Genomic DNA, 15,736 nt, shown 5'->3' with positions numbered 1-15,736 from the left:
TTTGGATAAAAGCCTCTGTGTTGCTCAGTATTTCAGATTTGGTAAGAAAACTAACATTCTAGAGCAATAACTGTTTACTGTTTGAAAAGATGGTTATAACTTAATCACAGAGTGATGAACACATAACAGTTCCACTGATAAAGGATTTCATTTGATTATTCCTTCTTAAATATACATAAGAAATCTTATGAACTCTTTACAACATACATATAAAGTAAAATAAACAGCATAAACACAAGTTTTGATCAGATGACCCAATTAAGTGTCACATGTCAATCATGTGACTTTTTCATCTTGCGTTATTAATAAGGTGATCACATTCATTGGTACAAGATTTTCTCAAATAGCTGATAGGAATTGATTTCCAAGAGAATTCTGATTTTTTTTTTAATTGGTTAAAAGATTACCGGTACCAAAAATCCATAAATTTAAGAAGCAATATACTATATTACTACCCTAGAAATACACCTATCTGTCATATCAGAATCCTGAATAAACGATTAATCATAATTATTTTAAATAGAATTCTTTAAATTATGTTTACTTATTTAACCTGAAAATTAACAAAGTGTTCTGGTAATAACTAGCAACATTTTAACTACAATCTAAATAGATAACATATATAACTGTCCATATCTCAGTGTCAGAGAAAGACTTGAAAGAGGATCCCTTTGCCCTGATGAAAAAAATATGATTATTAGTTTAACAAATCCTCCATGGAAATGTTATTATAAGTTTAGAAAAACACTAGCATAATCAATGTTTTAATCAAAAATCTGAAAATTTTGCCAATTTGATTCAACTAAAATGAACAAGTGCACTCTTTTCTATGATTGTGCCCCATGGCCCAAAATTTCCAGCTGGAGCAATGAATCTGTCACCACCATATGGCATATGAAACTGGATCTAGTAGATATTTGATAACAGGACTACAAAAATGATAATACAAAACTAAGATAGTGTACAATACAATAATGCTAATTAACATATTAAAGGAGTAATGATGACAATGTTGTAACCCATTACATCAACAATGTATTTAGTGATATATATTTGTGTATTTATAAGAAATAAGAAAAGGATTGTATGACTATCTTTTACCAGTATAAATTTATATGTCTCCTAATGCATAATAAGTGTACCGATTAACATTATGATAACACCACAGGAGTTTGATATCTTTTATCAATAAATGCTGTATGAATCTGATACATGCATATTGGTTCAATATCAGTCAGAACTTCTTCCATTGAGACTGAAATCTCATCTGAAAAACTGCAATATTGTAAAAATTGTAATATATGGGATCACTATCAGATTGAGCTTCTCTTGTAGAGGGATTGAAATCTTATCAATATTCTAATAATTGGGTTTATTATCAGATAGAACTTCATGTATTGAGAACCTTATTTCAAATCAACTGCTGAGCATATCCAGATGGGCACTATGAGACACACACAGAATTTAAATCTATAGAGTCTCTATTGTTATTGATGTATACATTATAAAATGGCTAGTTGTACTCTGTCTCCATACAGTGGCAGATCCAGGGGGTGTAAGAGGTTTGCACTCCTCCTTTTTGATGCAAAATTGTCATTTTCATGTGTAAAATTGACAAAAATCGTAAAAAAAGTCAAATCACCCCTTTTTAAAGAACCCCATCCCCACTGGCATATCTCCTTTTCAAAGTGTTTGGATCCGCCCCTGCCATATATGGTCCCATATCGTCCTCAAAGTAGAACTTAGATCATTAGTAGAATAAAGGCAAACATGTACTTACACTAATATGACTAAAATTATTAAGTATATATATAAATGGTTATACAATGTACAACCCCACACGTTCAATATTATTGCACTTTTACATCAGAAATGATTGAAATGGATTATGCCCCTAAAAGCATTGACTAAAAATAGAAACATGAATACAATGCCCAATTTTCTACCAAGATAACACTTCACACTAATTAACTGTATCACTCTGTCTTCCAAATTCACAGTGGGTTTTTTTTCATCAGTATTGCATGTGTTTCATGTTATTTTCTTTAGGCAGAAGAAGTACAGGATAATTATAATATAGCAAGATAAATTTGGATCTTTACAAAATAATTTAATGAAAATTTGTGATCAGTTTATCTATATCAATGAACAAAACTGAAAAACCCAAAATTCAAATATCCCTTCCCCATCTGTTTGTTTGAAATTGTCCGGACTGAACCTAGGAGTCTGTCTTTGGTCAATTACCTTTTCCAAGGAATAAATAGTGATCATCCAGCCCAGGTTTACACAGACATATATATGCACATGGATAAAAACTGAAACAACACAATTTTGGAATTCTGTTCTTCCATAGTTAGGAGGGTACTAAGTTAGAAAATAGCTTTCCAGCCATTATCTAACATTGTTGAATAAACAAGGTCATGTGTTACAGTGTTTCATTGAAGAAATTCAGTGAACAGAAAAATAGTGAAGGAAAAATACATGAATGGCCTTTAGACTGGGTTATATCTATACAACAAATATAAATACTTAAAGAAAAAGTGATGAAAGTGGTAATATAAAAATGTGACAGACCAATGTATTATTTACGAGCTAGCATGAGCTTTATGTCCTACTTTTTCATACACAGCAATACCTAATTTATAATTGAAGTGTTAGGGTTTATCACAAAACATTCTTGATGCATTAGGGTATAAATAAATGCTTGAATTATCAGTCTGTTTTGGGAAAAATGGAATGAATAGTTATTATTGGAAGAAAATATTTACAGGTACATGGCATTTTTACAAGCTGAGTCTACTTGAAAAATTTTGCTTATTCTTTAAATTTTATTCAAGTGTGGCCCCTTAACAAGAACCACTGTGAAGTAAATGTGGATGCATCCTACCCTAAACATCATAACAAAACAAACAAATTCATGTGTACATGTCAATTTGATCAATACGGCATTTGTTTCAGAGATACGAAAACCCAAAGCCCTAACATTTGGTGATTTTTACCACAATGCATTATACATGTATCTACCTCAAGAACTTTGTGGTTCTCCACACTATGTATGGAGCTAAGTATTTACTGTTGCAATCTGTATTGATTATTTGCATTGACAATATGTAAAGGTAAATTCTTCAGGTTTCATAAAAGAATAACTCATAGGTTTTTCCTCAATTCCATCCTCTACAAAAGCCTAGGAAAATCAGACTAAATAAAAATGATTCACTATCACCTCTTTTTTAAGTCTGAAAATAAGATATTTTGTGCACTACTACATAGTGAAATTTTCCTCTCAATTACATAAGGCAAATAAACTTATGTAAATTGGAAGAAAAAAAAACATACCAGCATATGAAAAATTTTGATTTACAAAGGCGAAATGCTATATTTCACATTATCAGAATATTTTTCTATGCATTATGTTTATATTGAAAGAATTTACAATTATTTAAGCGTAAGCATTAACAATCTTACACTAATCAAGTCTAAGAAAAGTCCTTAAAATATGCAGCACAATATAAACATATCATAGCACTCACAACCATGTAAACATTTATAATATAAAAAGTGAACCAGGAGTCAGATTATTCTGCAACACCTATCAATACCATCAGAAGGGATGATGGCAGCTAGAACCCCTTTTTTCGTTTTTTCTTGGACAAAGATTGACCAATAAGACCTTGGAAACCCCTTTCTTATTGTGACATCCCTTTCTAAAATCTTTGAATCTGCTTATGAAAATGGCATGTAACCTAAGGATATCTGGTAGGCCTCATTGTTCAAATTTATGCTTGCAATTGTGGCAGATTCATGAAATTTAAGCTAAGCCTTTCCAATCCTTTAAAATATTGAGGACTCAATATACCATTTAAAGTACAATGAATAAAAAAGTTTACACACCTACATAAACTGGAAAAAGGCCCAGAGGAATTCAGTTTTTATAGATTTTACAGAACAGAAACTTGACAGAATAATATGTTACATGTATATGTATGATGAATTCATAAAAGCCATGATAGAATACATGTAACGATATTAAAGCTTTTGTAGCATAAAAGCCTTGGAAAATAAATTTAAGGTTTCTTATGGACTTCCTATATCTCACAGAGCATCAAAAGTACAATGTCGTACAGCAGGTGAAGATATTGGGTCCCTTAAAATGAACTAATCATTACGATAAATATCACTGTTTATGGAAAAAAATTCTCATTCAGTGTTGATATTGATGATGTAGTTTTTATTATCAACAGTAAGACTCAAATGACAAAATTAACTGTTGTATAATCCACCATGTTCTTAAGGAAATAATTTCTGAACTAATTTAAAGGTCCTTTTACATAACTGCTTTAATGAAAATTATTAAACAAAGTAAATCTAGAAAAGTGAAATACTGTTTTTATGCACTATATTAATAATAATATAACACTTTTAATATCTACAAACATTTTTCTACAAAATATTAAATATTCTACTATAAATTTTTATACAATTAATACAAGTACATAAAATCCTTGATGTAGTTATTAAATATTTCTCATATCTGCCTGCTAGATTTGCCTTTAGTGGCATAATAAAATATACACCTTTTACCCTAAAAAAAAGCCTAATGGTTTCTGGAAATTGAGAAAGCACTTAACATTTAGTCCTATACAATGAGACAAAAAAATATCAAATTTGAATAATAGGACAAAGAATAAGAGTTTCTAACATGTCTTCTAACTACTAAACTTCTTACAAAATCTAAATTTAGAAAGTATCCATGAATGGACAATGGAAATTTGTTTAAGATATAAATTTTAATTTCATTGCAAACAATTTAAGTAAGAGTAGCCCAGACCTGAGCAATAGCTATCGCAAGGGAACTTTCAACCTTATCATTAATTGTCCTAAACATTACCCTGATTATTTATAACAAAGACGACAATGTGCCCTTCTACTAGCACCATTCTGTGTTCATTATCATGCTGTAAAACTGCTGTCAGATATGAACAAATCTGTTGGATATGAGATTTAATTCAAGTTATTTTGTGACAGGTAAATGCATCACATTACACTGGTCAAAATACATGAATGTGTAGTCAAGGATTGTAAATTTAAATGGGTTAACATGACACATTAAAATGGGAAATCTGACTTAAGGAGTATGGAATAATTTAACAATAAAATAATAACATTTGTTCTAAATTCTGTTCTGGTTAGCTTTCTCGTACTCCACCATTTTCTGCAAATTTCTCCTGAAATTTTGGCGATTCTTCACCAGCACCATAAGATTTGGCTTCAGGCTTCAATGTAGTTGATTCTGATGCTATATCTTGTGCAGGTGCTGGGGCAGGGATTGGAGCATCTCCACCCTGGGGCTGTGAGGTTATTGGTGATCCTTCTGGTGTTGAACTGAACTCATCCTGTAAATATGAGGACTACATTCAAATATAACAGCTACATGCTTAACTTAAAACCATCCCATTCATGATTCCATTAACTCCAGATCCTATGCTGTGAGCTAAACAGAAAGACAACAGAGACATATATGTACTGTCAATGTTGGTAACTAATGTGTCTTTGTATTGTTATTTGACTTCTTAGTTTATTTTGAAGAAATGTCATCTTTCTGTCACTGTAAGCATGTCTGTTCTAGAATTTTTCAAATTTTAGGTTTCCATGGGAAAATTCTATATGAAGTTGAACTTTCCCATACTTGAAGCTTGCTTTTCAAACTTAACAAATACTCATAAAAAGTCAAGCCTTCTAATTGCCAAAAAGAAAGTGGGGAATAAAAATCAACTTTCCCGTACCAAAATTGTACTTGCCCCGGGTGATGTGCTTCCGAGAACACTGAAATGTGGACAATAAGCCTAGACTATCTACTTTGTGAGAAAAAAAATGCATTTGCAGTCCAAATATAATACATATCATGATTCCATTCCAAACTACTTTTACACTTACAAGTCAAATGATGTGTACTAACAGCTAACACTAACTTAACAAGCTATTGAAATTAATGACATACATGTAAATTTGCGTAATCATCATCAGGATGAGCTGGTCGACATTTCCCACAACAGCAGCAACAACATAAACAACAATAACAACAGGAAATCAGTCCGCAGCAAATAAATAGGGCCTGAAATAATAACAACAGGAAAATGTTTTTTAGTTATTCAGTATATAGTAATTAAATAAAGAACTGATATTAAAAAAACATCCTTAATTTCTTCGAGATCTTGGTAAAATTGAAATATACATGTAACCTTTCCTGTAAAGTTAAAATTGTATGTACTGGGTATTGTCCAGATCAATTGCCATTGGTTACAAGACTTTCAGACAAAATAAATACTAAGTCACAAATATACAATGTATAAACATTGTAATAAATTGTTCTCTCTGAAGCACACCAAATTCAACCTGATCTTTTCTTTTTAATTTCTTGTGTCTTATCTCTCCTTGTCTTTTGAAATCATTCCATGTACATGTACATAAAAAATTCTTACTTTTTTTGGATATATTTTTTTTTCAAAATTGAGGAAGCTTGATATACGTATTATATTTTCAGTATAAAATATCTACGATGTATCATGGCTTTATTCCATGCTGTATCACTTTATGCATGAAAAATTCTTATCAGTTTATATATACCTTGCACCATTTACTAGTCAACATTAAATAAACATTAACATTCTCTTCACCAAACTGGTCTGCTGCCCACAGTCCCATAGACCCATACTCATCATAGATTTGACGACGTGTTGTGTCTGTTAATACTATATGGGCATGACTTATTTCTTTGAACTGAAAAGGAAAAAAATATCAGGGTCAAAACTAGTACATATAATTACCAATTAGAAGTGCAAAATTAAGAACTTTGATAATGATCAAGCATCCTGCAATTATTAATTTGTTTCAGCATATCTACAGATGATATAAAGTGTCATACAATACTACTGAATGGTTTAGAAGGTGCTGTGTTTATGTATACAATATACATGGCCACATTAGAGGGGGGAGGTATTCAGCACTACAGTAAGTGGTTTCCTTACACTACCGAAAACCAGGGGATTTGACAAATGAAAGTGAAAAGCTGCATGTGCATTTGTACATTTCTGGGCCTTTCAGGGCTTACATCAATGTGTGTTAACACTTGGTGATGAACTTTTGATGATTGTTAAAAATACAGAATGTATTTATTACTGTGGATTGAGAATAAACCCTGGTGCATTTGTTGCATTTCACCAAGTCCTTTCCTTTTTCCATGTACATAAATAAAGACCAAAGTAGAATAAGATAAGCATGAACCATTTTTTCAATCATGGGTCAAAATGCTAAAAATGTTGCTGTCTGTGTAATTATGGTACCCTATAAAGTACAAATAATGAATTATGTGCAACCCTCCAGATGATTACAGTACATTTTGCTCTTCACAGCAGTCATATTTAAATCCTCATTATACATGTTATTGAGATACAATATCAATTTTATAAATAACAACAAAAATTATCGGTAGCCAGATTCATCATTATGTAGAGCAAATGCCACGAATCAATACAATTCATCATTATTATTTTCTCAGTAATTGGAGATAAATTATTGATAAAAACCCTATCCCTGATCATATGTTGAGATTAAATAAATCATAGGAAATAAAATCCTAATCAACAGATGACATGAATGATGGAGGAAAAAGAAGCCATTAAAATTTTTATGAACCTTGGTCTTGGATCGTATTTTACCCTTATCTAACATTTCAGACCTCATATTGATTGTACAATTTTGAGGGGAGGAAAGTACATTTCAGTGTAAGAGAACCAACACATGTTAGAAGTGTCTGAGCTACAATAGGCCGGTCTACGGTGGCATATGGTACAAACTTTCTGTGTGTGAATCAAGAGTTGTTACGAATTGAGATTTAAAATACCTTGCTCTAACCACATGGCCACTTGTTTTTCAGACTACTTATACATAACTGTTATAGAAAATAGCCACAGATTTATAATGGTTTTGCATCCAAAAAGACATTTAAAATTCAAATTAATAACATTACAAGTGGATAAATTCTCCTTCATACATGTGCAGTATATTTCAATGCTAATGTCTTTCAAAATGTAATGAACAAAACTTGTTAACAACTTAGAGAAAAAAGATTAGTTAGTTAATACATTGCAGTTCTATTTTCTAGGTAGATTTGCTCAAACTACACCTACAGAGTTACTTTGTTGGTTGTAATATGACTTTAACTGGCCTAATTACAACTACTAAATGATTATTTTTATCTTGGCTTAACTACAAATATTCAACAATTGTTTTCATCTCATACGTACTACAAATGTTCAATGATTATTTTCATCTCAGACTTACTACAAATGTCCAATGATTTTGTTTTCGCCTAAATACAAATATTCAAGGAGTATCTATTGCTAGCTACTTTCTACTGTACAGATAGATACAGTTACAAATGGTACCCAAAGGAGATATAACTGTTACATACAAGACTACTGACTGATCAATGAACACAAATCAATGTACTTATAAAAGGAATCGATGGAAGACAGATACTATAATTGTCTACCATTACAAAAGAAGTGTTTATAGAATGCTCAATAGAATAAGATACCACAAGTGTTTATCAATAAACCTGAATACTCCATTTCATCGACATTTCTGACTGAATGGTTCATGAAGAGGTTTTACAAATCATGTATGCATAGTGGAATTAAGTATGATTCCAATAAATATGAATAACAGTACAAAAAACTATTAAAGACTTATTTTACTATATATTACAATGTATTTTCAAATCCTAACTAGCTACTTAATGATAAAGCAAAAATTTTGAAATAGTAAGGTCATTGTCAAAAACTTTTTGAAGTGACTTTTTTGTAATTTTGGTTGAATGGATGGAAGGGGCGGTTTGTGTATAATAAGTTTAATAAGTCAATCTACACTACAAGTACACTTTTTTAATATATGTAACATATGTTTTGAACTCTGTCACAATCGATAAACATCAATCAGATAAGGATAGTGACTGGCTATCACACTTTTAAGCTGCTGCAAGTATATAGTAGGATTCTCACCAAACTCCAGCTATACATGAGGGGTTACAATTTATATGCAAGAGTGGAAGGCCCTCGACTTTTCCAAGTCTAAAATAAATGGTTCACATGAGGAAAACCAAAAATCTACAACAAAGTTGTTAAAGAAAAGGGTTGAAGGTCAAGAACCCAGGGGCTACTCTGGCTTCCAAAATTCTGTCGCCAGCTGCCATTTTTTGTCGCCAATTTTCAGAAATTAGAGGCAAAGGGTGCCAAAAATATGATGGTATTAAGTCTACTGATGAGTTAACTTTGTCAATTCATCAATTTTCACATACAATGTACATTCATGTAGCAAGATTCACTCTTGGTGCATGTATAAAGCAGGTTTTTAGCTCTAGTCTGTCACTTTCATATGCATAAAAAATAAGGTATTACTCCAGAAACAGGTATTTTATTTCTATCAAGGACTTTATGTAACTATTCTCATATAGTCCCTGATTTTATAACATGTTCCCCTTTGTCCTTTATGGTCTAATTTATTTTACAATATAATTTGATTTTTTTTTTATTTTTAACAAACTTGATTTTTTTTTTTCAAGTGATAAACTTTCTAGCAAACTACATTTTGTACTATGGACCATTAATTGTGTCCCTGTTTAATTATTTTGATATCTGAGTAGTATTTCCTTAATTAGATTTTGGGAATCCCAATTTTATTTGTTAACCGATTTTCCTGCCAAAAAAGTCAAAAGTGTAAACAAATGTCATCCATTTTCTTTTATCAATTCTTTCATTTCAAAGTCTTTAGACACTACCTGACGGAATAATCATTGCTAATTGAATTTAATCCATTCTGTCATTAGGTAAGCCTATTTCTGAATGTATCGCAGGGCTGTGAAGCTTGTACATGTATGAAGCCACGTGGACATGGCCATAATTGTGTTTACCTTTGACCACATGATGCGAGTTTTGATTGGCTCAATAATATATTTACATATGATTGACACCTCCCATGAGGATATTGTCAGTCACGGTCGCCTGGTCTAATTACCTTTAATTGCCTTCAGTCGTAAATTGGTCATGGTCAATTAACTCTGACCAGGTGTCAACACAATTGTTTAATTAGAGAGTATATCAGTTGCTGATAAACTTCCTGTCAATTTTAATATACAAAACCTAGGCGCCAAGAAAATCGCCAACTGGTTATTTCTGTCGCCAGATAAAATAAAAAATCGCAAATTGCGACATTGGCGAAGCCCAGCATGACCCCTGGAACCAATATAAAGGAAATTTTAAAAGGTCAGAAATAGAGGCTCCTAGAACTGGGACCACAACTAATTTTAGAGCCTATACAAGCAGAAAGGAGTTTAACAGTGGCAGATTCAGGTGGGTGCAGGGGGCTGGCATTGCCATTTCCATGTGTAAAATTGAGCCCTAACCACAAAAAATATTAAAAAGACAAACTGTCAGAGGCATGCTGATAGTCTAGTGTTGAATACAGAACCTCATTCTTCTAAGGTGGGTGGAGTGTAGCAGATATTGTTCCATTGCCAATGGCCTTAGAACTTTTGCTTTCAATACAAAAGGATTTTCTATTACCAGGGTATTCTAAATACCTTGGTACAGTATCATAAACATTTTTTGGGGTACATCTTTATCTAAAAACATACATTGTAAATAATAGTATAAAAAACTTCATTTTGAGGCCAAATGAAAAATGAATGGATTATGTACATTATAAAAATCATCACAGAGACCAAAGTTTTGTTATCATTACAGAATATATATTTTTCTTACAGCAAGATGGAGCTGTGCATTAAATGGTTACATGTAGGGAACACTATCAGTTTTGATATTCTCTATTGGTTGTCCTGTCTTTTTTATAGGTTTACTAAGCACCTTGCTTTTTCTGTTAATTTTCCCAAAATAGATGTTAATGCTTCCATGATGTACTTTAAAATTTGCCTCAAACAGTTACATGTTTGAGTGTCCTTTTTTAATCTAGATTACACTGACCTTTTCAAAATCTGCCGGGTACATGTACACTATGTGTTAACCACAATGATAGGATTTCAATTTATATATATGTACATGTAGGCCATAAAAAGATATATGTCTGTTTTCGGTAACACGATCTGAACCCTAGTTTTTGCACTGAAACTAAATCATTCTATCCACAAATTGAAAGTAAAAATGTTCTGTTTAAATACAGAACTACATTTCACATTTCAACTTATTCATTCTGTTGTTCAAGTTAACCAGGCCTTTTCAAGTTTAACAAAGCATTTCAACGACAAAGTCATCAACAAAACATCAACATGACACAGGCCACATTAACCTTATATTTAGATTTATACAAGCAGTACTATGCCAAGGTGGAAAAGCATTTAAAAAAATTTAATCCCAGATTGCTGATTTGGTTATGAAAAGGTGAAACCGGTGCTAAAAAAATAAAATGAAAATGTCTACTTACATGTACCAACCTTATTTTTTGTAACATACATTGTACATTACATGTATAATTTTTTATGGCCTAATATGCACAAATTTTTTTGCTGTTGGTTTGAGCAAAACAGATGTATGTTGTGGTACAGTTTGTATAAGGGTGGCCTTGAGCTGACATTTTTCATCCTGTTGGGGTTGTTGTTTCTTTGATACACAATGTATATTCAACATACATGTATCCATTCTTGTAATAAACATGTAATGTAAACACTTGGGCCAACTTTTCCAGTATTTTGTTCATAGAAAAGAACTAACATTATACGAGTTAATTTTATCATTAGGCCATTTAATTTTGTCAGGAATAGGTTCTATATTTGGCTGATTGAGAAACAGGCTGATAATGGGGGTGTTTACTTAAAATTTGAAATGATACCATGACATTTAACATGATTAATCATTATTGAAACTAAGAAATGCCGATTTCAACGACAAAAACAAATTCTCCATGGCAAAACTTGGGCAGAGAAAACTGCAATGAAAAAGTTGTGAACAAAGGAAGAGACGGACACCATGATCATTTAATATCTCATACCTCCCTCAAAGCAGAGGTTGTAATAAAGTATAATTATTCAGTACATGTATTGAAAAAGTTTAACATACCTTGTCAGCTGCACTAGGATCATCAGGATTTTTATCAGGATGAAACTTCAATGCTAACTGCAATTTAAACAAATTATAAATTACGAATTTTTAACAAATTTATCATTGGGTTACATTTTTATACATGTACTAAATAAAACTGAAATCATAATTGAGTACCTAGTCTGAACATTAACAAACAGAAAGTGGAAAATGAATAAGAAACTCAAGAACAATAGCAATAAAATCCTTATGGCAAGGAAGTATTATAATTTTACTTGTGCATGTGAATTATATAGCAAAAACTTTACTTACCCTTCGATAAGCTTTTTTGATATCTTCATGATTAGCAGATTTTTCAAGTCCAAGTAATTCATACAGAGAGTTCCCTGAACTCCTACAAAGAGATAAATGAGTATTCTTGTGTTTAAATCTAATAATTTATCTACGTGTATATAGCTAGACTTATATGCATGAACATGGTTTATTTCATGATATCTGATTTGATTGAATTATTGTGGTTTTACAGATGTACATGTAAAATGGCCAATATTTCATGCATTTCGGAATGAGAAACAAAGTTAAACAAATCAAAAAGACCCTGATATGTTGAACCAGATTTTTATTGTGCTATTTCACAGAAAAAACAGCCCAGAGATAAATATTCTACAAGCCGATCAGTCATCACTTGTTTTCCTTAAAATGCAATATATTAGTAGAGAAGCAGCCATTAGTTTTTTTAAAGTCCTGGGGATTTAACCCACAATCTCTCTTGCTTATCTCATTTGGACATGGAAATTCAAGGTTTTGTCCAATGTAAAGTGTCAATCCTAAAACTTTGCCAAATATGATGCCAAAAATACATGTAAATTAAAGAACTCCACACTTCAGCCGCTTTACCAAAATCAACAATAGTCCCCTAAATATTTCTGTGAAATCAATCGCATCAAAGTTTTTATTGCCAGCCTGCTAATTATTCAGCGAAGTTTGTAATAGATCCATAAACAACAGTATATTCACATATAATTTTCTGACACAAGAATAGAATGGTTTTCAATGAAGAAATTGCTGATTAAATCTACAATGGGATTGTACTGATGCACATGCATAAATTTTGTACTTGTATCAAATTTAATATTCTCTTCCATAGCAATTCTGTCATAATACATTTTTGACAAATAATAATGATTCTTTTTGTTTAGTTCTGAGGTAAGAAATAACAGGAATTTGAAAATACAAAAGAAAAATGTAAGCAAATGATAATTGGAAGCAATAACATGTTTTTCAGACTCAATGTTTATAGGTGTTAAATAAGGTATTTATTCAAATCACTGAAAACCAATCATTGTCTTAGTTACAGAATCAAATTCCATTTGACTTAATTGAACCTTTAAGAACTTCATGCCAAATAGTAATCAAGGAAGACAAGGTTTTAGCAGTAATCAAAAGAATGTAATACAGGGACGAAGACCAGACATACATAACAAAGAACATAGAGTAACTAAAATCAAACATACAAAGTAACAAAAGCAAATGAGCAACTCGGACTCCATTAAAAGCTGGGAGCATGGACCAGGTGCACTGGTAGGGTAAGCGTCTCTGCTTTCTAGAAACACCTGCAGAGTTGCTCATAAAAAGTCAAGTCCAGGGTAGATGATAGAGGTAAGGAAAACTATAACACGTCGAACAAATCAGTTTCCATGGCGCAAATGGATACATCGTAACGATCCAGGACTTCATGACGACCATAAAAGTTTTGTAGTGATGACTTCAATTTTGTAGCAACATAACCCTGCTCCAAAAGCCTATTTGTTAGAATTCTAGTGTGATACAAATAGTCTGCAGAGTCTCAGCAATCTCTGGCATAACGTATGAGTTGTGATATGAACACCCCATACTCAGGTGATGAAGGGATGTTGCCACAGATGAAAGGAAAGTTGACAATTCTGAATGAAAAGTTATCATGTTAGTCGTAAAGTTTGGTCAATAGTTTTCCTTTACCATTGATTTCTAAGTGTAGGTCAAGATATGAGGCTGACTTCACAGTGTCTGTGGTATCCTTTATTTCTAGTTCATTGCTGTAGATGCGATATATCAAATCCCCAAAATTAGGATGGTTTAAAGATAATACGTCATCTATATAGCGGGAACTGAGATTTAAGGATCTAGCTTAACGATATTCTTTCTTTCAGATCAGATCAACTATAAAGTTAGCCTAATAAGAGTGAAGGAATAGGTCAGTAAGTAGAGGAGCACAATTTGTTCCCATTGGAATGCCAACCGTTACTTGAAAACGGCGTCCACCACACTGGACAAATATGTTGTCTATTAAAAATTCCAGCATTTTGTAAACATCTTCTTCTGTATATTTGGAAGATGAATTGAAAAATTTGATATTGTTTTAAAAAAGAAGTGTCAGAGTTTGAAATCCATAACATACCTAGAGTCAATTCCCGTACTAGCAAAGAATGGAGACCACCTTACTACACGTATATACTGTATGAAAAAGAAAATCTCATAAACATAATGTCTTATATATGTACCATTTTAATTTCTCCTTCATGAATATTCTGATAATACAACAAAGATGTTCATACGTCAGATATGCATTAAAATAGTAAAAATACCAGACTTTGATTTTGGGTACAGGAATTTTGTGTAACACATTCTATACCATTTAAAAAAAAGATAATCAAATAAAAATCAACTACATGTATTTGGGGGGAAAATTAAAATAATTAGTTCATGCTTACCTATTGTATCATTTTGGAAATGTGTACCAAATTTCTACTGGATATACCCAGTAGAAATCAGCAAAATAGAATTCAGATACAAGGAAAAGTTGGTGTGGGTACGGGTTACACATTTAAGACCCTACAGTTGATTTTTCCATTATTGGCATTAAGCATTTTTACAAATTTTCTTTGAATCGAGCCTGGAGATACGATCATTATACTGCCAATGTGATGTTGTCTGAAAACATACACGTAGGCTACACGGATATCTGTTCAATGATTATACATCAGAGAACAACATTGAAAGACCAACAATGTGTGATGAGTCGTCTTAGCTGTTTTACTTTTAGTTTTACACAAAAAAGTTTTCAAATTCTACTTATATGAGGAGCAACTTTAACAAACACTTTCTGGATTAAAGTGCACATGCACAAAACATCTTTGTACAGTAAGCAGGTCTACTTACAATACATAATAATACATTCATGATGAGATTTTCAGACTACAGTACAGGATTTTAACACGCATTTATAGTAGTAGTATATGAAGGGTATCAACTTACGATAAGTGTCTTGGTCTTTGCATGTTTGTGAGAAAAAGGTTATGTTATTAACCAATGGTCAAATCATTTTCGGTGATGGGTGCAGCTGCCTCCGTTCTTCAGCAGATAAATCAATCATTGATTTAACGATCAGCGCCCTCTGGTGTTACATTTTTCCGTAACCCTGGTGGAACTTTTAAGGAATTTCTGTTTCGTTTTATACAGTTTTGCAGAAAAAATTATATCTTTGATAACAGTATTATTCAGTTAAACGAAAAATTTCGTTATTTTAGTCATTTAGAGAACTTAAACTTTAGTAATTTATAACAAAACTTTAAACAATTTCTATTCGTATC

At 31.9% G+C, this 15,736-nt stretch overlaps 1 protein-coding gene across 1 annotated transcript; it reads right to left on the bottom strand.

Moving 5' to 3' along the window:
- Positions 1 to 56: 56 nt before the first annotated feature.
- On the bottom strand, positions 57 to 15,560 carry LOC148609678 (dnaJ homolog subfamily C member 5-like). Its single transcript, XM_088540790.1, has 6 exons — positions 15,402 to 15,560; positions 12,420 to 12,501; positions 12,126 to 12,182; positions 6,625 to 6,777; positions 5,999 to 6,112; positions 57 to 5,393 (listed from the first exon to the last, which is right to left on the bottom strand). Exons 1-6 carry the CDS (start codon positions 15,422 to 15,424, stop codon positions 5,187 to 5,189), a joined length of 636 nt encoding a protein of 211 aa, XP_088396916.1. The 5' UTR covers positions 15,425 to 15,560; the 3' UTR covers positions 57 to 5,186.
- Between the last annotated feature and the right edge of the window lie 176 nt (positions 15,561 to 15,736).

Source organism: Perna viridis, chromosome 8, assembly GCF_037379345.1.
Source record: "Perna viridis isolate PV_CMFRI_1.1 ecotype Kerala chromosome 8, ASM3737934v1, whole genome shotgun sequence".
Lineage (NCBI taxonomy): Eukaryota > Metazoa > Mollusca > Bivalvia > Mytilida > Mytilidae > Perna > Perna viridis.
The sequence above is the reverse complement of the archived record's forward strand: the minus strand, read 5'-3'. Positions and strand labels throughout refer to the sequence as shown.